General features: G+C 40.4%; 3 protein-coding genes across 16 annotated transcripts in view; 1 reads left to right on the top strand and 2 right to left on the bottom strand.

The window, feature by feature from the left end:
* CASK (calcium/calmodulin dependent serine protein kinase) overlaps positions 1 to 20,996 on the top strand; it is a 150,815-nt gene that overhangs the window by 58,030 nt on the left and 71,789 nt on the right. For all 13 annotated transcript variants that reach the window (XM_072137777.1, XM_072137781.1, XM_072137786.1 and 10 more), the window contains exon 6: positions 19,996 to 20,098. In XM_072137777.1, the coding sequence (XP_071993878.1) occupies positions 19,996 to 20,098 (103 nt within the window). The remainder of the gene's footprint in view (positions 1 to 19,995; positions 20,099 to 20,996) is intronic.
* On the bottom strand, positions 400 to 5,128 carry GPR82 (G protein-coupled receptor 82). The gene has a single exon (XM_072137773.1). The coding sequence runs from the start codon at positions 2,312 to 2,314 to the stop codon at positions 1,235 to 1,237; it is 1,080 nt and encodes a 359-aa protein (XP_071993874.1). The 5' UTR covers positions 2,315 to 5,128; the 3' UTR covers positions 400 to 1,234.
* Positions 6,561 to 16,778, bottom strand: GPR34 (G protein-coupled receptor 34). 2 transcript variants are annotated; one of them, XM_072137774.1, is made up of 3 exons: positions 16,708 to 16,778; positions 15,962 to 16,062; positions 6,561 to 9,492 (listed from the first exon to the last, which is right to left on the bottom strand). In XM_072137774.1, exon 3 carries the CDS (start codon positions 9,481 to 9,483, stop codon positions 8,329 to 8,331), a length of 1,155 nt encoding a protein of 384 aa, XP_071993875.1. In that variant the 5' UTR covers positions 9,484 to 9,492; positions 15,962 to 16,062; positions 16,708 to 16,778; the 3' UTR covers positions 6,561 to 8,328. The 2 variants fall into 2 exon arrangements, with proteins under 2 accessions (XP_071993875.1, XP_071993876.1); XM_072137775.1 differs by lacking the exon at positions 16,708 to 16,778 and having other exon boundaries at positions 15,962 to 16,176.

Genomic DNA, 20,996 nt, shown 5'->3' on the forward strand with positions numbered 1-20,996 from the left:
TTTTATATATCTCCATTTGTGACTGTGTAGCGTCCATTAGTAAAAAAGATTTTAAGCAATCTCATTTATTTTTCTACTTGGAGAAAGTCCTGCCATGACATAGAATTATTACAGTTCATTTCAATAGCTCTGTGTTATTAAATGTGTCCTGTGTACAAAGCACCCCTAAAAGTTTGAATTGGCTCAAATTAGTCGAGGGGTTGGGGACCTTTTAATACAGTGCATATAGACAAGGCTCTAGAGAAAGTAAATGGTTACACACAGCCCCAATGGCTTGGAACTTTTAGGAAGGCTGTAACTAATATCAGATGCAGGGTTTACCTCTATTAAATATTTATCAGCAGTTTTAGAAAATGTGGGACAACAAAAAATAAAAATTCATATTTTTATTTTCTTAGTTCTTCTAGGAGACTTAAATATACAATAGCGGAATCACTTTTACAGCACAATGCAATAGAAACTTTTGCTATATAATATCTAGATCAGTCAGTTTCTCCTATACTATACAATACTGCATCCAGATTATACTAGACTGTCATGGTGACAGGTTCAAGTCACAAGGCTGCTGGCCCTTTAGGTGTGTGGTGGGTGCCTACCTTTAGTGCAGGAGCTGTGGTGAACATGGAATCGGCTTCAATGGGGATTCAATACTCGAAGGTCTCCACTGATCAGCTGATACCTGGTGGTTTTACAAGAGCTATGAATAGGAGCTCGGCTGTTTTGGGGGTCAGGGACCTTTTTAAATCAACTGATCTGATATTGTTCATATAGCAATGAAAAAAATGGCACTCAAAAATTGTTGATGTTGTGTTAATGTTACAATGGGTAGTTCCCATTCCTATTTGCTATTATACCGGCCCTAAGGCATCTTTCACTATTGTCCCATTTCTCAGCTTGATTTGGCATGTGGTAATATCATATGTAAAGTCTTTACCTGTTTCAAGCTGTCACGTTCCCTCCCCAAATGTTCTTGTGTTAAAGAAGTCGAAGATCATTCTAGTCAGTTTTCGGAGCCCCTGATCTCCTGCCCATGGCAAGTGTTTAATTTTTCATGAGACTGTGTGTCGGTAGTCTTGCCTAGTCCGGCTGTTTTTCTGGATGGATCTCCTTTGTATGTGCAGAAGGCCTTCTCTTGATGATCAGCATGTTACTGATTCCATAGAAAGTCTCTGACGTGTATAAATTTGCAATGTGAATGACCCAAGCTCTATCACTTAGTAGTCCTACAGGCACTCTAGTCATGTAACACATTGCTCTGCGTAATCCTCCCTGATACAGTCGCTGTTTGTGTAGTAGTCGACTGGTTGTTCGCAGTGGATGAACTGTCCTCTTCATCTGTGGAGCAATTCTTATAGAAAAGTAGAAAGTTCTTTTTAAAGGTTTTATCCAAGCACAGATAAACAATGGGGTCTGTGCAACTCCTGAACTCCGCAAGACACAAGCAACAATTTTTAACTTCAAGCAATGCACTTAGCGTTGGACATCCATGAGAAGAGTCATATCCTACCAGGAGATACTTGGTGAGGTGATAAGGCATGAAGCAGAGCAGTAGTATAGTCACGATGATGATGACGTTGTTTTTTACCTTTCTGTATACTAGATGCTTTTCTCCAATGCAGCTGTTGGCCTGAATGTTTTGTATGTGCTTTATAAAAAAGTAGTAGAAAAGCAATACAACCAGAAAGAATATGAAAAAGCAGGTCGACTCTATAACTGAAGTAACTTTATACATCTGCTGAAAAATTTCCAATTCCTTATCAAAACACATTTTATCTGGCGCAACCTCCTGGTTTACGAGAAAACATGATATGTTTAGGCAAAGAAAAAACAGCCAGACGCCAACACACAGGAAAAGGGCAAATTTGGGGTTTCGGAAGGTTTTAAGAATTTTGCCCAAAATAATTTTTTCATATGCGTTTTTGGGTTTGGCCTGCATCCGTTCTTTGTGTCTTAATAGTGTAGCATATCGACTGACTGCAACCCAGCAGAAAATGGTGATGCTCACACACATACTGCAGTGCGTGAGTAGGCTAGCCCCCTGGTAAACTATGGAGCATAGCACCGAGTCGTAGGGCCAGTACTCTGCTCGGGAGTAGTAAACTATTTGGAAGGGCATGCTGGTTGAGACTATCACGTTGGAAATGGCAAGATTAATAAGATAGATATGTGTAGATGTCTTTCGACTCAGTCTTTTGAATGTCATGAGAGACATAAGGTTTCCAAAAATGCTTGGTAGAAACATAAAGCCATAAACCGCAGGGAGACCGGTGGTAGTAATTCCACTAAAGTTGAAGCATTTTGTATCATTGGCCATGTTCTCTGTAAGTGCTCTACAAACACAAAGTAAACAATTACATATGAATCAGCCTGGTAAACGCTACTACATACGTGACTGTGCGTGTCATATTAGGGGAGATGCTCCTGGACCCATTCCCTGGCAGGCTTGAGCTACTACAAGCAGGAAAACTTATTAGAAGTCCATTAGACAATAGGATAAAACTAGAGCCAAGGTCAATATAGGCCTTCCCAATCCAATAAGTACTTTTAGATACAAACAAGTAGGGAAAAATCCTTTTGAATTAGAATAAAGGTCTTTTTCCCTTGATCAGTGCTTGCTGTTAGCTGCTGTGCCCGCACTCCCAGTAACCTACAATGTCTCGCATGCATACACTGAATCGTTAGAAAACGTTTTCATGCAATAAGTTACACACTAACTTGTGGGTGCTGTTCTAGGAACGGAGCAATGGGAAAATGAATATTCCTTGTTAATGGCAGACCCTAAAGATGCGTAGACTATAACTTTGACTTGTGGTTCTCGGACTTTTTGCCAGGGTAAAAGGTAACTGTAAATAATAGGTTCTACGTAATGACTTACAAAAGATGTGCATGATGTATACGAGCAGTAAGTTTGATATGAATATTAGGAATGACATATACAGTGAAAGAGAAAACCAAACAAGTGTGGTGTAAAAACTTACTATCAGATGTTTCACATCCCAAGCTTGACAGGAACTGAGGTAGTGGAGGCAGCAGCATTTACTGTACTTCTCTCTTAAACCACTCCTTATTTAGCTTACATTATCACTTGTGTGGGTGGTCATGGTGTATTTTGCACACACCAATGTAGTTTGCAGGAATCTGACCGACAAGCAACATTTTGTATAGGAAAAAGGCAGTCACGTAGCACCAGAGTCCTATAATATCTGTGTACGTGCGGATTCAGTTTAGACCAACTTCAACTTTTGAATACAGCATAAGAAATGTCAAAGCTCTTTATGAGAAAATGAAGTTTTTAGATTAACATATATATTCCATTTACTGTATGTAACCAGTCCCTGTACTGTTGGGTTAAAGAAAAAACCCTTGGTATTGTCACAAGATCAGGCTTGCTATACCTGATCATGCACACAGCTGGTTTTGGACTTGTACTAGCCACTTGGAGACTTCCTCCATTTACTTCTGGGCCTGCGGCCCCATACATGAGCCGACTGCTTGGGCCTAGACAGTATTTTTCTATTTGTAATCAACACGTAAGCGGTGCTTACACACTGATGGATGTAAAGAAGGGTGCACGGGTCTGTTTGCAGACAGTGCACCGTTCATGGGCAGATTCATCTCACAACTGTTCTTCCTGCCACCACCATTGAGATTGTGAAAAGAGGAATAAGGCGCTGTAAGACATTGCTAACTGCATCTTCTCGCCCCAGAAAACAAATGGAACGGCCGTGTTGTAATTGTACAGACCAATTGTTCTGTTCAGTATCTGGCATTGGGGGGTAAGACGGCTGGAAATAAACACTTTATTATGCTACATATGTATCATTATCTGATGCTGGTTGAGGAATTTGTTGTATAAATTTTGGTACATTTACCAACCCGATGTGTCATAACTTGGGCACATCCATTACACTGAGCCACATCCCTTTCTTGTGGAGCCACTCTTCCTTTTTATTCATACAAGTGTTGAAGCTGCTTTTTTTTTTTTATACTTTTTTATACTTAAATACAAAGGCAACAGGCTCCACTCCCTTTCTTTCCTGGTCCATGGGAAGAACCCAATATATACGGGCATTGGTCACGAATATATAGGGTCACCATTAGCAGAGAATAGTATGACTGTGTGTCGGCTTCTCTCACTCCTTACCACTTCTCTCCTCCCCTCTGCCACTATGAGCTGAATATGAATGTGAGTAGAAGAGATATGTGGAGAAAGGTTCTTGGATTGATTTTTGAGAAAAAAAGTTAAACCTTTTTTGTACAATTAGTTTTTTTTTTTTTTTTTTAACCCCCTACACGCACTGTGACTGATATATCCGCAGCAGAGCTATGGAGGGTGTATGAAGAGGGCTCACGGGCTGATCCCTCTTCACACATGGATGGGCTATGCTGCATATTGCAGCAAAGGCTCATCGCTAACACCCGCGGTCGCTGCTTGCGGGTGTTAACCTTTTGTCTGCCAACGGCACTTTAAAACATGGCTTTGTATGGGGGCCACCATCTTTATAGAGATCGTCGCTCCCCCAAACGTCATCGGGGAGAGGGCCATGACAGCCTCGGGTCTTCGTCAGAAGCGAGGCTGCATGTTTCTGAGGATTCTATACAATGAGCCAATGGCTCATTGTAATGAATCCTATGCAAAAACGCCATATACTGCAATACTGTAGCATTGCAGTACATGGTAGGAACGATCAGACCATCTAGGGTTAATGTACTCTAGAGGGTCTAAGACTTAAAAAAATTTTAAAAATTGATAAAATATTAAAAATTCAAATCACCCCCTTTCCCTAGAACTGATATAAAACGTAATAAACAATAGAAACCACAAACACATTAGGTATCGCCGCGTCCCAAAATGCCCAATCTATCAAAATATAAGAACTGTTATTGTCGGCGGAGACCTACATAACTGAAAATGGCACCCAAATGTCCAAAACGCGACTTACACTATTTTACATGACATAAAAAGTGATCGTTGGCTCATTTCGCAAAAAATGTCATCTCGCAGATTCAATTTAATTTTTGAAAATGTCTTAAAACGCAATAAAACCAATATAAATTTGGTATCGCCGCGGTCGCACCAAACAAAAGAATAAAGTAGAGGTGTTATTTGGAGCGCAGAGTGAAAGTCTTAAAACCTAAGGCCGGCGCCACACAGGGCGCTTTGTCTGTGCTTGCAAACGCAGACAAAGTCGCGCCCACCGGGGCGGGCCTCGGCCCGATCGCATCGGCGTTTCTATGGAAACGCCTGCGATCGGGAACGAGCCGCAGGTTAATTAACGCAAAACACCTGCGGCTCGTTCCCGATCGCAGGCGTTTCCATAGAAACGCCGATGCGATCGGGCCGAGGCCCGCCCCGGTGGGCGCGACTTTGTTTGCGTTTGCAAGCGCAGACAAAGCACCCTGTGTGGCGCCGGCCTGAGCCCACGAGAACGTGATGCTCATGCGTTGTTTTCTCAATTTTTCCACATTCGGAATTTTTTTTCCAGCTTCCCTGTACACGGCATAATAAATAATGCGGCAGAGAAGTAGAAATTTGTTACGCACAAAATTAGCTCTCACTCAGCTCTGTACATGGAAAAATGAAAAAGTTGTGGATTTTTGAAGATGGAGAGCGAGAAATGAGCGGAAAACCCTGCGTCCTTAAGGGGTTAAACTATTAAGTCAAAATACCAAAGTGTGAAATTTTTGTTTTGAAGGGAACATTTCTTACCACACTAAATGGACTCTCACTCAGTCATGTGATATGCAAACCACTTTTACACCCTTGTTGGAATCGTGTTTTGAAATGCAATTGAAAGGCAGTGGGAAGGAGCTTCTCTGTATCGAAGACCGTGTGATTTTCATTTTCTTTCTTTTTTCAGATTGTATCCATTTCTCATGGGTTTTCTTGGTCTCTGCTTGCTACCATTCAATTGAAATCTTCATTGCTAAATTCCAGTGGATAAAAACCCAGTCGTGATGTCACACAGGCGACACTGACTACACGCTGTGCACCTGTGCAACATCACATGACTGGGTCAGATTTTTATCCACCGGAAGTTAACTTTACTCTTTCAGTGGAGTGATGAGCAGAAATCTAGAAAACTGAGTAACTGATACAGAAAGTATTTTGGAAACAATAACTTTCATTTTCTGAAACCGGACTTCTTCTTTAAATAAGAAGGACGTGAAGCTGGCCACATTCTAAAAGCAGGAATTAGTTAGAATGTAATGAACAAAATTTATATGAAACATGTTTATCAAGTTGCAATGTTGTTTTAGATTCCGATTTAAAGGAAACCTACCACTTGTAGTGGCAGGTTTCTGATGGAAATACCGGGCACCAGCTCAGGGTGAGCTGGTGCCGGAGCTTATTTTCGTTAGTGTTTTAAACCGCGGTATCGCGGTTTAAAACACTTTTTAAACTTTATAGCCGGCGCAGGCAGGTACGCGCTCAGCGCTTACCATGCGCGCGGCTCTCCTTCACTTCCTATGTAGCCGCGCGCATGGTAAGCGCCGAGCGCGTACCTGCCTGCGCCGGCTATAAAGTTTAAAAAGTGTTTTAAACCGCGATACCGCGGTTTAAAACACTAACGAAAATAAGCTCCGGCACCAGCTCACCCTGAGCTGGTGCCCGGTATTTCCATCAGAAACCTGCCACTACAAGTGGTAGGTTTCCTTTAAGAGGAGTCCCTCAGCAGTCTGTCAAGTCCTTGGTCACCTGTACAAGTATATTTGTGGCTGTTCCACAGGAGCTTTTTGCCAAGAGGATCCTTAAAGCACAACTCTAATAGTTAAATTTTTTCCCACAGAGCTATAGCTGTTGTGTAATAGAACCACTTTGACTATGACTTATATCCAGCAGTTTCTTTGCTATCCTCCCCAGTTTTCTCTGTTCCTGCAGTAGTGTTCTCCCCTGGCTGTGCTGTTTATGTCTGTGACACTGTATGTTTTTACAAAAGGAACAGACGGATTCTAATGGAGGGGATGGGCTGATGAACTCCCCCTCCCTCCAGAGTGTGCAAGTGAGGCTCTGTGTGTAGCTAGCAGGAGATCCTTCTGCCTGTGCATCTGTGGATGAAGAACTTCTCTTCCGAAGAACAATTAAGCCTCTACTGTTCCTTATCGGTTCTTCCATCTCCGTCTGAATCTGCATAAATTTTCTCTGTAACACTCTGCATCTCAAGCTATGTCATAAACTCCTCTGGAGCTTCCCCACCCTCCACATCATCTACACAGCACAGACTATACACTTAAATGACATCTAGCATCCGTTTTACTGATGGTAAATGTGTCCTAAGTTTCTGTGGAAGACTTTTTTCATTACAACTCTATATGCCACGACACATTTATAAAAATATGCTAATGCACTCTGGGTGCTCCGGCTACATCACTGAAGCACCCTGGCTTATTAGCATAATTTTTTAAAACTATATTGCCACAATTATAGCATATAGGGTTATTCTAAAAGAAATCCTGAAATCGTTCCTCAGGAAGTTCTTATTAGGAAGCATGAATCTTCAATAAAACTTATGCTAGATGCCCTTACAGGACATCTGTCATCAGGTCTGTGTCACTTGTCCTGTCACTACTACTGGTTGGAGCAGCTCACAAGGATCCCATCCCAGCCTTTATCTAGTTATTTCATACATTATTCATTGTAAAATCACATATTTTTTTTTATCATGTAAATGAAGCTGGTCACATGGTCAGAGGCAGTGATGTCACCCCTGTTACCCCTCCCCTCTCCTTCCCCTTCTCATGTCTGTGTGTAATGTATAGTAAAGCATGGCTAGTGTGTGTGCTGCATCTGCTGACATGCTGCATCCTCCTAATATACAGGTGAGCGACACAGACATCAGCTACACATGAATCTGACATGTTCTGCTATAACATGGCTGCATGGAGCTGCTGTATCTCTCCTATACACACACACACATGCACACACAGGCTGAAGGGGGTGTGGCCACCAGCACCAGGAAGCACATCATTATACAGCCTCACATCATTATACAGGCTGTCAGTCAAGCACTGGGGGTGTGGCTGTACCTCCCACTCATGAATAGAGTGGACAGCTTGAATATGCTAATGCTTCATTGGACATTTCCCAGGTCATTTGCATACAGCTTTAGGACCTCATTGCTTAGGTTTACAGGCATGTAGAGGGACAATGAAGGGATAGAGGCAATGCTCTCTAATGGCAGTTTATGAAAATATATTTCGATTAGGGGGGTTATTTTGCATGACGGGTTCTCTTTAAATGTAATTGTTTCACTGCTGGTTTCAACAACTTAGTGTGTTGGCTAATAAGTTAAAAAAATAATAATTTTGTCCCTTCAACATAATGTATTATAAGTTTTCACTTAAAGTCATTCTGATTCTTCTGGTATTTAGAGGAGTAGGTGTCTGAGAATACGCATTGTTAATACTTTCCGGTAGAGTATGTCCTGGATGAAGATCTGATGTGTTGCTTTCACTCCTGCTGCTATCTCTGCTGGTTCTACAAAGAAGTCGAGTCACTGTATTACGGACACTATTAGACAAAAAGAAATACATAATGGGGTCCAGACAGCTGTTAAAGGCAGAAAACATCAGCGTGATTTCATTTGTTTTGTGAACCTTATCCACCCAGTAACAAGAGAGAGACTGCAGTTGAGTTGCTATATAGGCAATCCTAAACGTGTGATAAGGCACAAAGCAGACGGTGAAGATGAAGAGCACAATGAATGATTTGTATGCAGTAGTGTTGTACTTCCCAGCATTTGGGAAATAGGCTCGCTCCCTAGAGATCCTCTGAAGATTTTTTCCTATTTTTACATAGGATAATATCAGCAAAACAAAAACAATCCAAAAGATGAGGACCACAAAGTAATTAAATGCAGCTTGCCAGATCTTGTCCTTGCGGGTTGTATATTGAAAACACTGGTTTTGATCAGATTGTTCAGTCATTGATTGTTGAGTGATAAGAAACATCCCAGAGAAAATTGCTGCCCCCCACAGGCAGCAGCAGATCTGGATACTACATTTCCTATTGGACACTTTGCGGCGACGCTGAGATTTCTTCACTTTATCATAACGGTCAATACTGATGAGGCCCAAAAGGACAATGCTTATATACATGTTCATGTAAAACAGGTTGCCAATAACTTTGCAGAAAATAACACCCATTTTCCACTCTTCTGAAAGGTGATAAATTATCCGAAATGGAAGGCAAACAATCAGGAGAAGGTCTGCAATGGCTGCATTTAGTAGATAGATTTGCACCGAGTTTCTTTTGTTGTGAATGCATAAAAACACATACAACGCCAAACCATTGCCAAGCAGTCCGGTAATAAAAATGATTGCGTAGAAAAATGCAAAAAAATATTTAAGTGATGATTCATCCACAGGGCATGGGTGGGAATAGGCTATGGATGTGCTGTTTTGTAGATCTGCTGTAATATTGGCCACTTTGTCTGTGAAATGTATAGTCCACTTGATGGGGGAATTTGTTGTGGTATCCATTTCTTGTTCCTGTAAAGGGGAAAAAAATTTTTTTACTGCAATTTGGTCAAAAGATTTTTAAAGAACCTTTTGCCTCTAATAATAAAATATAATTATAATACTTGCATTCCCCCTAAAATATAAACATGGGGTAACCTTTTATTGCATCTTTCCGTTGTTCCATTCCTATGTTATTTCTACTAGAACTTTGATGGATACTTTAAGAGCAGGGTATTAACATTTTTGGATGTTGCTAGTGTGGGGAGACTACTTTGATGAGTTATCGCTTGACTACTGGGTGTTAAAAAAAGAAAAATGTTATTTAACAATTTACCAAAACAGACACCTCCTGGAGGGTGATGGATAGTCCTTAAAGGGAACCTGTCACCACATTTGCACATGTACAGCCAGTGACAGGTTCCTATAGAGCTCTATTTACTGACTGACATCTCGCTTACATCTACATACACTCACTGGCCACTTTATTATGTACACCATGCTAGTAAGAGGTTGGACCCCCTTTTGCCTTCAGAACTGCCTCAATTCCTCAGAGATTTTGGTCCATATTGACATGATGGCATCACACAGTTGCCGCAGATTTGTCGGCTGCACATCCATGATGCGAATCTCCCGTTCCACCACATCCCAAAGATGCTCTATTGGATTGAGATCTGGTGACTGTGGAGGCCATTTGAGTACAGTGAACTCATTGTCATGTTCAAGAAACCAGTCTGAGATGATTCCAGCTTTATGACATGGCGCATTATCCTGCTGAAAGTAGCCATCAGATGTTGGGTACATTGTGGTCATAAAGGGATGGACATGGTCAGCAACAATACTCAGGTAGGCTGTGGCGTTGCAACGATGCTCAATTGTTACCAAGGGGCCCAAAGAGTACCAAGAAAATATTCCCCACACCATGACACCACCACCACCAGCCTGAACCGTCAGAGATGCTCTTCTGCCTACCTTGGTTGTAACGGGTGGCGATTTGAGTCACTGTTGCCTTTCTATCAGCTCAAACCAGTCTGCCCATTCTCCTCTGACCTCTGGCATCAACAAGGCATTTCCGCCCACAGAACTGCCGCTCACTGGATGTTTTTTCTTTTTCGGACCATTCTCTGTAAACCCTAAAGATGGTTGTGCGTGAAAATCCCAGTAGATCAGCAGTTTCTGAAATACTCAGACCAGCCCTTCTGGCACCAACAACCATGCCACGTTCAAAGGCACTCAAATCACCTTTCTTCCCCATACTGATGCTCGGTTTGAACTGCAGGAGATTGCCTTGACCATGTCTACATGCCTAAATGCACTGAGTTGTCGCCATGTGATTGGCTGATTAGAAATTAAGTGTTAACTAGCAGTTGGACAGGTGTACCTAATAAAGTGGCCGGTGAGTGTATATCACCCCTTATCTTGTATTCCCTGGCATCAGGGGGCTGGCCCATCCCATCTAATCCTCCCCATGACTTATGCCTCCTTACTGGTCACGGTTCATGTCATGTGGCTAGAGTACCATTAAGAGTCTAAAGGACCTGAGATGATGTCAAAGTGTACCCCATGCATTTATCTGACTACATGAAGTCACAGCAGCCTCCATGGACTTCTACTCCTCTCCATCCTCCATGGATGTGATTCTGTGATTTCATGTAATTGCACACATGGTCTACAGTTTGCTATTATTGGAACCTGCGATGTTACTGGTCAAGTGTCATGAAGGCGTCGTGTAACGCAAGGCACTGTGTAAAAAAAAAAAGTACACTATTTCCCATCTGTACATAGAGCTTTGTAAGTCTGTAGTTGAATATTAGCAGGCAGTCCCTAAGTACAAGGAGGCAGAGCAGTGATTTGAATTTGACGGAGAGCAGTCAGTAAGAATGGGTCACAGTTTACTGCCAGCCTGATTGAGGAGAAGAGTTACAGAAAAATGGCGGTAATTTAAGCTCTAGCTGCCTCACTGGCAGCTAATTTTAGGTGATCTAGGGAGGACTTGTAACCCTTTCAGTAGGCATTTAGTCAGGGGAGTTAAAATCTGGTGACCGGTGATCTTACATGACCTGTTGTCTTACTGGTCTATTTGACTTTCCTTTTCCTTCCAGTTTCGAACACTGCCCCCTGTACTGTCTTTACTAAAACAACGTAGCAGTGATGTTAATATACAGTCACCGGCCTCATTGGTAGACAGCTCAAGACCATTTTACAATTTCAGTTTTCTACCCTTGAAGGTTCAAGATATCTTTCAGTAGGGAAATTTCCTTTGTTTCCTTTTAGTGGCTCTTTTCAGTACAAATGTTGGAGCTTTGTCCTATAACAAACATACATACATACATACATACATACATATGAAAATCATTAAAAGGGTTGACCACTTTCAGCAAAAAATTTTAGGTTTTGTGTAAGGAAAAGTTATGCAATTTTCCAATATACTGTACTTTGTATCAATTCCTCAGTTTTTTTTCTAGATCTCAGCTTTCTGTCCTATAGAAAGCTTTTACTTCCACTTGATAGAAATCTGTCCATGGTCATGTGATGTCACACAGGTGCACGGCTCGTTAGTGTCATGCAGAGTAATCAGAGCTGTGTGTTATAACGAGCCGTGCACCTGTGTGATCAGGGACAGATTTTTATCTACTGGAAGTAAACAGAAGCTTCCTATAAAACTACAGCCAGCCGAGATCTAGGATACTATGGGGAGTGGATACAGAAAGTGTATTGGAAAGTTGTGTAATTGTGTTACAGGCGGTCCCCTACTTAAGAACACCCGACTTACATACGACCCCTAGTTACAAACGGACCTCTGGATATTGGTAATTTCTTGTACTTTAGTCCTAGGCTACAATAAACAGCTGTAACCGTTATCAAATGTGTCTGTAATGAAGCTTTAGTGTTAATCCTGGTTCTTATGACAACCCAACATTTTTTAAAATCCAATTGTCCCAGAGACCAAAAAAGTTCTGGCTGGGATTACAATGATAAAATATACAGTTCCGATTTACACACAAATTCAACTTAAGAACAAACCTACAGACCCTATCTTGTATGTAACCCGGGGACTGCCTGTATTTAGGTTTCTATTGAATTACGGCAAGAAAAGATCTTTCAAAGTATTTCAGATCTCGAAACGAAGGCATTTATATGCATTAAGAGGGCTGGCTTAAGTACCATTTATACAGAAGTTATTTACTACGCGAATGTAAGGTTTACAACCTAAATTCTTTAGAAATCAAACTGTCTTCGTGAACAGTAAAGACTGACTTTATGCTTAAAAATGATATTACCAAATGATATTATTTTGCCATTTGTGTACTACCACTTGAATACTTAAGGGGGCATACTAGCCATATTTCTGCGTATACCAGTGTAGGTATTTTAAATCTTTCACTTTTGTTATGTTGCAACTCACATACTGAAATGGCCAAAAAAAGGCAAAATTTTTGAGAGACAACCTTGTGGTAAAAAATTCATTACATTTTATTATTATTATACACATATATTAAATGACAAACAGAAATAGGGCAACACACAGAAAAGAAAATTGCACAAAATCCAGTAGTAAACTATAGTATATAGCAGCAAGGGTTCCCTAACATGCCAGGATAAGGCAGATACTGATAATACAAAGGTGCTTAGTAAAAATTACAAAGGTATATATTGCACTAAGTAAGGGGAAAACCCACATAGTATGCATATAGGTAAATGAATCACATACAGACCGTTTGGCAGTGTGCAAAGGTCTTTGCACACTGCCAAACGGTCTGTATGTGATTCATTTACCTATATGCATACTATGTGGGTTTTCCCCTTACTTAGTAAAAATTACAAAGGTATATATTGCACTAAGCACCTTTGTATTATCAGTATCTGCCTTATCCTGGCATGTTAGGGAACCCTTGCTGCTATATACTATAGTTTACTACTGGATTTTGTGCAATTTTCTTTTCTGTGTGTTGCCCTATTTCTGTTTGTCATTTAATATATGTGTATAATAATAATAATAAAATGTAATGAATTTTTTACCACAAGGTTGTCTCTCAAAAATTTTGCCTTTTTTTGGCCATTTCAGTATGTGAGTTGTTTCTCTGGGTGACTTGTGATCAGCGGCCCACTGATCACATCCCCTCCTTTCCTGTTGGTGTTTACTTTTTGTTATGTTGGTAAGATCACTTGTTGATGGAGAACTTTAAAAAAACAACTATATCTATCATATCTATCTTACAGTTTAATCTTGAATTTTGTTCTTTCAACATCATAAAACTAAATATAAATATGGTACTACTTTTACATAAGTAAAGTGACTGACTAGTTTAGAATTGTTCTATGTATATGCCGCATTCGCTCTCAACTTCAGCCTACTGTGATGTTTCATGTATAATCACTCTGTGGATCCTATGTTTTGTGTCATAAAAATTCTTTCAATAAAAATACAATTTAAAAAAAATTGTTCTATGTAACAAGTTGTATATGTATAAAGAATAGGTCATAGTGAAAGCTGTATCCTGTTTATACATTTATAGCCTGACTTTACAATTCCTATTTGTTAGTTTACATCAGAAAAATACCATGTTTTTTTTTAGCTCTCAATGTTGCAACTTTATCCATGCCAACTTTTTATGGTGATGTGTATACAAAACTTTATAATGTTGATGTATTTATATGTTCAATGCTATCCCATTTTGTATACGGTTTTTTGTTTCCTTTTATGCACCCATTTATCTAGTGCATATTACATGTCAAGCAAATGGAAAGCTGGCAAAAAATGTCACTTGATTTTGGATAGCATTCATGAAATGTGTGTATATGAGGTATTCCAAAAACATAGGGCACATTTACTTACCTGGTCCTGTCGCGATCCCCGAGGTGCGTTGTCCGACGAGGATGAAGTCCGGCACGATTCACCAAGATCGTGCGCCCGATATCCTGCATGTGTCGCTTCCCCGTTCAGGTCCGCCGGAGTTCACCTTCTTCTTCCCGTTGTATGTGAGTGCATATCTTGCGAAACAATTTGAATTTTAAATCCCGAGCTTAGTCCGAATCAGTCGGGTGTCAGACGGCCACGCCCACCAATTTGTGTCGCATGAAAGTCGGCACGATTTCGCCAAAATCCGATCGCGTGCGCCAAAACCCCTGTTAAATGCACCGCAAATCAGAAAGAGTCGCGGAAACCTGGCGAAAATGCGGAGTGCGGACCCTTAGTAAATGTGCCCCATAGTCTAAACAACTAGACTCTAAAAGGAAATACGCGTTACTCAAGAAATAAGAAAAGTATGAAATTAATATTTCTAAGTATTACAAATGTGTTTCTGCACATTGCCATTGCGGGAAGGTCTGAACCACTAACACAGCCAGGAATAGGAAATGCTCTGTTTTCTACAGCTTCTACACTGATCCATGGAATATTGGTCTTGTGAGGGGAAAATAAAGAATCTGTGAGGACTTATGAAAAGGAAGTGTCTGTACATGGGAGTTTCTGCACTGTTAACAATGTAGTAACACGGTACCAGCTTCTGACACCCCATTTATACATTACTAGAGCATGAAGAAAACCTTTTCGTTGGCTTGGCCAGAGTATTGTATTCCTTCACTGTGACTACAGCGGAGACTGGTGGTGCTTACTATCTAAGATCTGACCCCACCCTCCTTCCTGGTCAAGAAAATGGATTTGGGATCTTGTCTTGACTATAATGTCATGTATCTACTGTATATTTTATTCCATTATAACTACATCAGTCGGCAGGTTCACATAAAATGTGTGGCTAGTATACTGTAATCTGACCATGTCTGACTGTTTTGTATGTTACTTAATTTTTAACTGTGTGTGTATTATATTTATATATTATATCTACGGTCCCAGGGTTACGTACAGGATAGGTTCTGTAGGTTTGTTCTTAAGTTGAATTTGTATGTAACTCAGAACTCTATATTTTATAATTGTAGCCCAGACAGAATTTTGTGACAATTGGATTTTTAAAACGTTGGATTGTCATAAGAAACAGGATTAACAATTAGGCTTAATTACAGACACCTTTGATAACTTACATAGCCTAAGGCTAAAGTACAGTAAATTACCAACATCCAGTGACCCCTTTGTAACTAGGGGTTGTCTGTAATCCACTGTTCTTAAGTCTGTATATGTTTTACAAGTACAAAAATTAGTGTTTCCTCTTTGCGCTCTTAATGGTTCTCCAAAAAATATAGTTATGCTGATTTAAACAAATATATATATATATATTTGGCAAATTCCCTTTTTTCTATATGTAAATAGGCAAGGAGATGAAATTAATGTGTATTTGCTTTTGAGAGTTTTTTCTTGGGACACCTCATGTACAGTTAATAAGATTGATATGTTGTAAAGCTGCCATTATTGGATATCCACGTATTGAAGGTCACATATATTCAGATACAGTATTCTTTATCATCTGTGATTGTATGGTCTTTACCCTCCATAGGAATGCACCTGTTCAATACATAACAAAATGTGAGGTAATCCTTGGTTACTAACCTTTTTTTTTGGTCCGACTCTTTCAATGTCCTTTCTTCAGATCTTCTATAGACTAGCTAGATCCTTTTGTGATGGTCTGCTTCCTTGTGGCTTCTGAAACGCTGTGCAAGTAAAATGTGTGACCTCTGATGAAATATTTGTACCGTGATAGACAAACCAAATGAATACGTCTGCATATTAATTCCTTTAGTTTGCTATAAAGTGCACCTGCCTCTTAAATCTAACGTTTGTCATATTTAGGGTGGATTTTGCAGGTTTTGAAGCCACAGTATAATTTTTATATTATAGAAAATTTGTAATTGATATCAGTGTGGGGTTTTTTTGTTTTGTTTTTTGTTTTGTTTTGTTTAGTTTTGTTTTAGTTTTTTTTTTGTTTTTTCCAGTTTAATTAGATTGAAATAGACTTGTATACAGAGTAATGTCACTTGCCAAAGTAATGTAGACAAATGCAAACTGGCTGTGCTCTGTCAAGGTTGTAACCAAATGCACACTTACTAGAAATGCAACATAAGCCTTTGAGTCACCAGTTGGTAATATTTCTATTTGTAGTGGTCGTATTACCCACCCACCCCAAACTTGAAAAACGGATACTGAAAACGGCATTTATTTAAAATATCATTTGAAAAGCTGGTCATGTGATGGCTGAGCCTTGTACTTTGTGAAGCTGTTTGGTACACGGTTCCCTTGCTTTCTATATTCCAATTGCCCAATCAGAAGTCATCAATTGGGATGCTAACTCCACCTACCTTGATACCGGGTTACTGATACTGTGTATTTTCATGTATGCTCAGTAGCCAGTAATGCTCCTCCTAATTGAGAAAAAGAAGATGGGAGAAGTAGGAGGAGGAGTTTAGAAAGTGGACCGGCTCTGCACCATTGTGTGAGGAGCAATCAAGCAAAATATAGGTTTAATTTTTAATCCAGTAGCTTAATAGGTTTTATACGTAGTTGCACTACTTGGGATGTGTTTTCCATGTTTGCTTTACTCATGGTTTTGGCTTATAAATACAGAGCAGGATACAGTCATTCTGACACTCTTTTCGGTGCTGCAGTTTCTCATGCAGGGACTCCTTGCATCATATGTCGCTAGTATGCAAGGAGTTCCTTCCACTACACTGTAGTGTACAAAATAAAATATTTTCAATTGCCTTTTTTTGCCGTTCTGTGTATACAGGGTCAGAATGAGGAAACTTTTAGGGTGGTTGTTAGTGTTTTAGTTTTGATGGTGTGGCCGGGGGCGTGGCCGAACGAAAAAACCGCCGCATTTAAAAAAAAAAAAAAATGTCACAAGACTCGCGCTTACCTTCACCAGGAATAGGCCGGTGAACTTGAGTGCATTTCGGCGGGCCTCGGGGGAACTTCAGTGCAGCAGCGCCACCTGGTGGACGGTGGAGGAACTACCTTGGTGAATCCTGGCCGGACCCGAATCCACCGCAGAGAACGCGCCGCTGGATCGCGAATGGACCGGGTAAGTAAATCTGCCCCATTTGAGTGCAATTTATTTGATATACCGTATGTGGTTGACATTTAACAATGAGCTTTTGCATACATCTGTAGAAAATGCTAGTGCATCTGCCCAGTGTCTGCTCTGTCACCTATTTTGTAGCTGGGGAACACTTTTGCAGAAGTGGTTGGGTATTTTGCGAAATACCAAGTTCTTTCTTTAAAAAGAGAACTACAGTTTATTTCCTTCTCTTAATCCAGCAGCTGCGGGTTAATGTAGTGCACTTTTATTCCTGCATGCTGCTGGTTTTCCCATACTTATAAATGCATGCGGAAAGCTTATTGCTATGGGTAATGTCCAGACTAGGGTGTAGCTGTGCACCTGGACTTGATCGAGTAAGTGGGGAATAGTGGGAGAATTCCCAGTACTAATATAGTTATGATACATGTTTATGGTTAAAATATTGAACTTACAGACCCTACATTATATTTTGGGGTGCTCTATATGATGTTGCTGTATGGTTAGCTTAATAAAAAAAAAAAAAAAAAAGAATTCTTCTCCAGATGTCCCTGGGAATCCTTCCTCAAAGTATTTTGCCTCTGTCCCCATTAAGTACCTTTTTGACGCACACCAACCATGGTTTCCAGCGATTAAAAGAAACTACAGTCCGCAAGATGCAGGGGCTGAACCTGCGCCCTGTGACATCATCACAAATACGTGCTGCTGACCAATGAGACCATAGCTTGTGCATCTTACACACCCAAACTGGTGAATGTGGGGCTTGTAGGGAAGGGTATGGTCACATGTTGCATTTTGTTTGCGCTTTCATTTAGTCTTGAAACGCATTACAACAGCTAAGGAGTGGTGATTTGCCTAATTACATTGTTAATATTTGCATTTATAAAATGAGATGTTAATGCACAACACAAATGTTAAGGCTAAATTCACACACATGTATGGGGGACGTATATACGGCCGACATACGTCCCCCATACACTTCTATGGGCTCACGGCCCTGTACAGGAGTGGTACAGTGCAGCACACGTGCGGCACCTTACCTCTCCGTAGCCCGGGAAAACATAGGACATGTCCTATCTTTTCCCGTGATACGGCGCCGTGCGCTGTATCTTCCTATGGAGAGGGGCGAGGGTGAGCAGCGCTCATCCCCTGCTCCTCTCCGCAGCGCCTATGTATGTCCGCCGTACTACGGTACGCGGGCATACATCGTGTGAATGTAGCCTAACATTGCATTTATATTGCGTTTTGTAAACACAGGTTAACAGTAATGTAATTAGGCACATCTCCTCAAAACGCAATGAAAATGCAACCAAATCGCAATGTGTGATGGCACCCTAAGAGGCTGAATAATTTACATATAAAACGTGAAGGTTTATTCAATGACGAGAAAAGTTTCAGTATTATAACTTCTGCAACTAGAGAAGAGTGAACACTGATACAAGTAATAGGTGGCACAGGCACCATGTACACCCCCACTCCACAAAAAACAAAATATAGAAAGCATAATATAACACTTTATCAGATCAATTTAAACATATCCATTTGAAAAGTATATTCACACATACCCCTGACGAAGCAAGGTGAAACGTGTCGGGTGGGGGGGCCACCCTTGTTCTGTATATACCTGGGTATGTGTCCCTTGTCCTCTGTTACTCCTCCGGGTAATGTGCAATACTTATTTTTAAGAAAATGCCTTGACTTGTTCTGAAGATTAGACCTTCCATACCTCTATCTATCTCTCTATATATATATCTCTATCATTTTGGAACAGATTGAAGACTTTCATGGGCACAGTTTATCACTGCTTTCTCTTTCCTGCCTGTTATTTCCTGCTGCCAATGTGAAGGGAGGGGAGACTGTCCTTGTGTTTATATACAAGTGTAGGGAAAGCTGAGGGTGTTCAGGGAGAGATATTTACTATGGCGTTTTGAACCCGTTTTTAAGCTGTCCGTTAAAAAATGCATGCCTTTTTGACTGCTTTTACCAATATTCTTAATTAAAACGGGTCAAAAAGGCATGCGGTTTTTTTTTTTTTGTTTTTTTTTTTTTTACGGACTGCTTAAAAAGGCACAAAAATGGGTTCAAAACACCATGTGTGCTGCCAGCCTAAGGGAGAGACAGGGAGTGTACATAGAGATTTTGAATATCGATGATGGAAGCCATAGCACCCAGAGGATTCAATTCCAAAAGACTTTATTTGAGTTTCATTGAGGCATAAAAAACACAACTTTACAATTCTTAATGAATCTTTATCAAAACGCCTAATTGAAACGCAAATAAAGTCTTTTTAATCCTCTGGGTGCTGTGGCTCCCTCCATCGATATGGAGGAATTGGTTTGTGCATTGGTTTTCTTGGAGATGTTACCACCCAGCCTGCAGTTGAATTGCTCCATGTCCATCTGCAGGTAGGCGAGTAAGCCTGGACAACTGCTTTACGGCAGCCATATATATATGCAGCATTCCTCTGTCCAATTACAATTTATTTTCTTACATGCATAATTTTACTTTATCATATAAACCTATAAATTGCTTGACTGCTAACCAGTTGTCATATTCTTTTGTCTATTTCTAGCCACACTGTGTTCTCCTTGCTTCAAAGGAAAATTCTGCCCCTGTCAAGCTTGGAGGTTTTGGAGTTGCAATACAATTAGGCGAGTCTGGTTTAGTAGCTGGAGGTAAGTTTCTTTCACATTTAGGAATGTTTTTTGTATAAAGGGAACCTGTCGGGCACATCTCGACAGGAAGGGGTTAAACCCCTCCTAGTGACCTGGCCCAGCATTTATCTATGTATAGATTAGAAATGCTTCTGACCAGAGCTGCCTTCCATGGGTAACAAACTTTGAAGTGTTCTGATGTGGAGTGATTGGATGGAAGACTACAATATAAAGTAGTTAAAAAAAAAAAAAAAAAAGGGGTTAAACGCTGCAGGTTTAAATTTTTTAAATGCAAAATGTAAACAAGTTGCAATCCAAAAAGGGATTCATCAAATTTGGTCATTCTGTTTCTGCTACAGTTGCTCGCAGGGATCATTCTGCAGCGCTTTCACAGTGTCTGACCTTGACAGCTACACTTTAATCTTAAAGTAATTAACATATTTTATTTCCATCCGACCACAACATTCTTACATGAGTTGGTAAATGGTCTGGCCTCCTTAGGTTGATACCACACATGATGTTTTGAAACCGTTTTGGTCCGTTTTTAAGAAGTCCGTTAAACGCATGCATTAAAAAACACATCCGTTTTTAAAAACTGGTTCAAGACGTCATGTGTGGCATCACCCTCAGTTCTTTTCCCATAATCTGTGTAACCATAGCCCTCCAACCTGCGGAATCTTAACAGTTCTCAGCTGTTTTATTCTAGCATTTATGCAAAATGCCCCCCCTCTAATTTTCTCTTCAATGTTAATTTTCTGGATGATGCCACCGCACAGTGACCATAAAAGAAGCATGATTTGTGATGTGTTAAAGGGAACTTGTCATTAGCCATTGGCCATAATAAACCACTACCAGAATATTGACAAGCGGCATGACATCATCCAGAAATTCAACTTTGAAGTGAGATGTAAATTGTTTG

The sequence above is a fragment of the Engystomops pustulosus genome, chromosome 2, assembly GCF_040894005.1.
Source record: "Engystomops pustulosus chromosome 2, aEngPut4.maternal, whole genome shotgun sequence".
NCBI classification, from domain to species: domain Eukaryota; kingdom Metazoa; phylum Chordata; class Amphibia; order Anura; family Leptodactylidae; genus Engystomops; species Engystomops pustulosus.

Coding starts and splice junctions, on each gene's coding strand:
- GPR82 (XM_072137773.1), bottom strand. CDS start 2,314: ATGGCCAATGATACAAAATGCTTCAACTTTAGTGGAATTACTACCACC.
- GPR34 (XM_072137774.1), bottom strand. CDS start 9,483: ATGGATACCACAACAAATTCCCCCATCAAGTGGACTATACATTTCACA.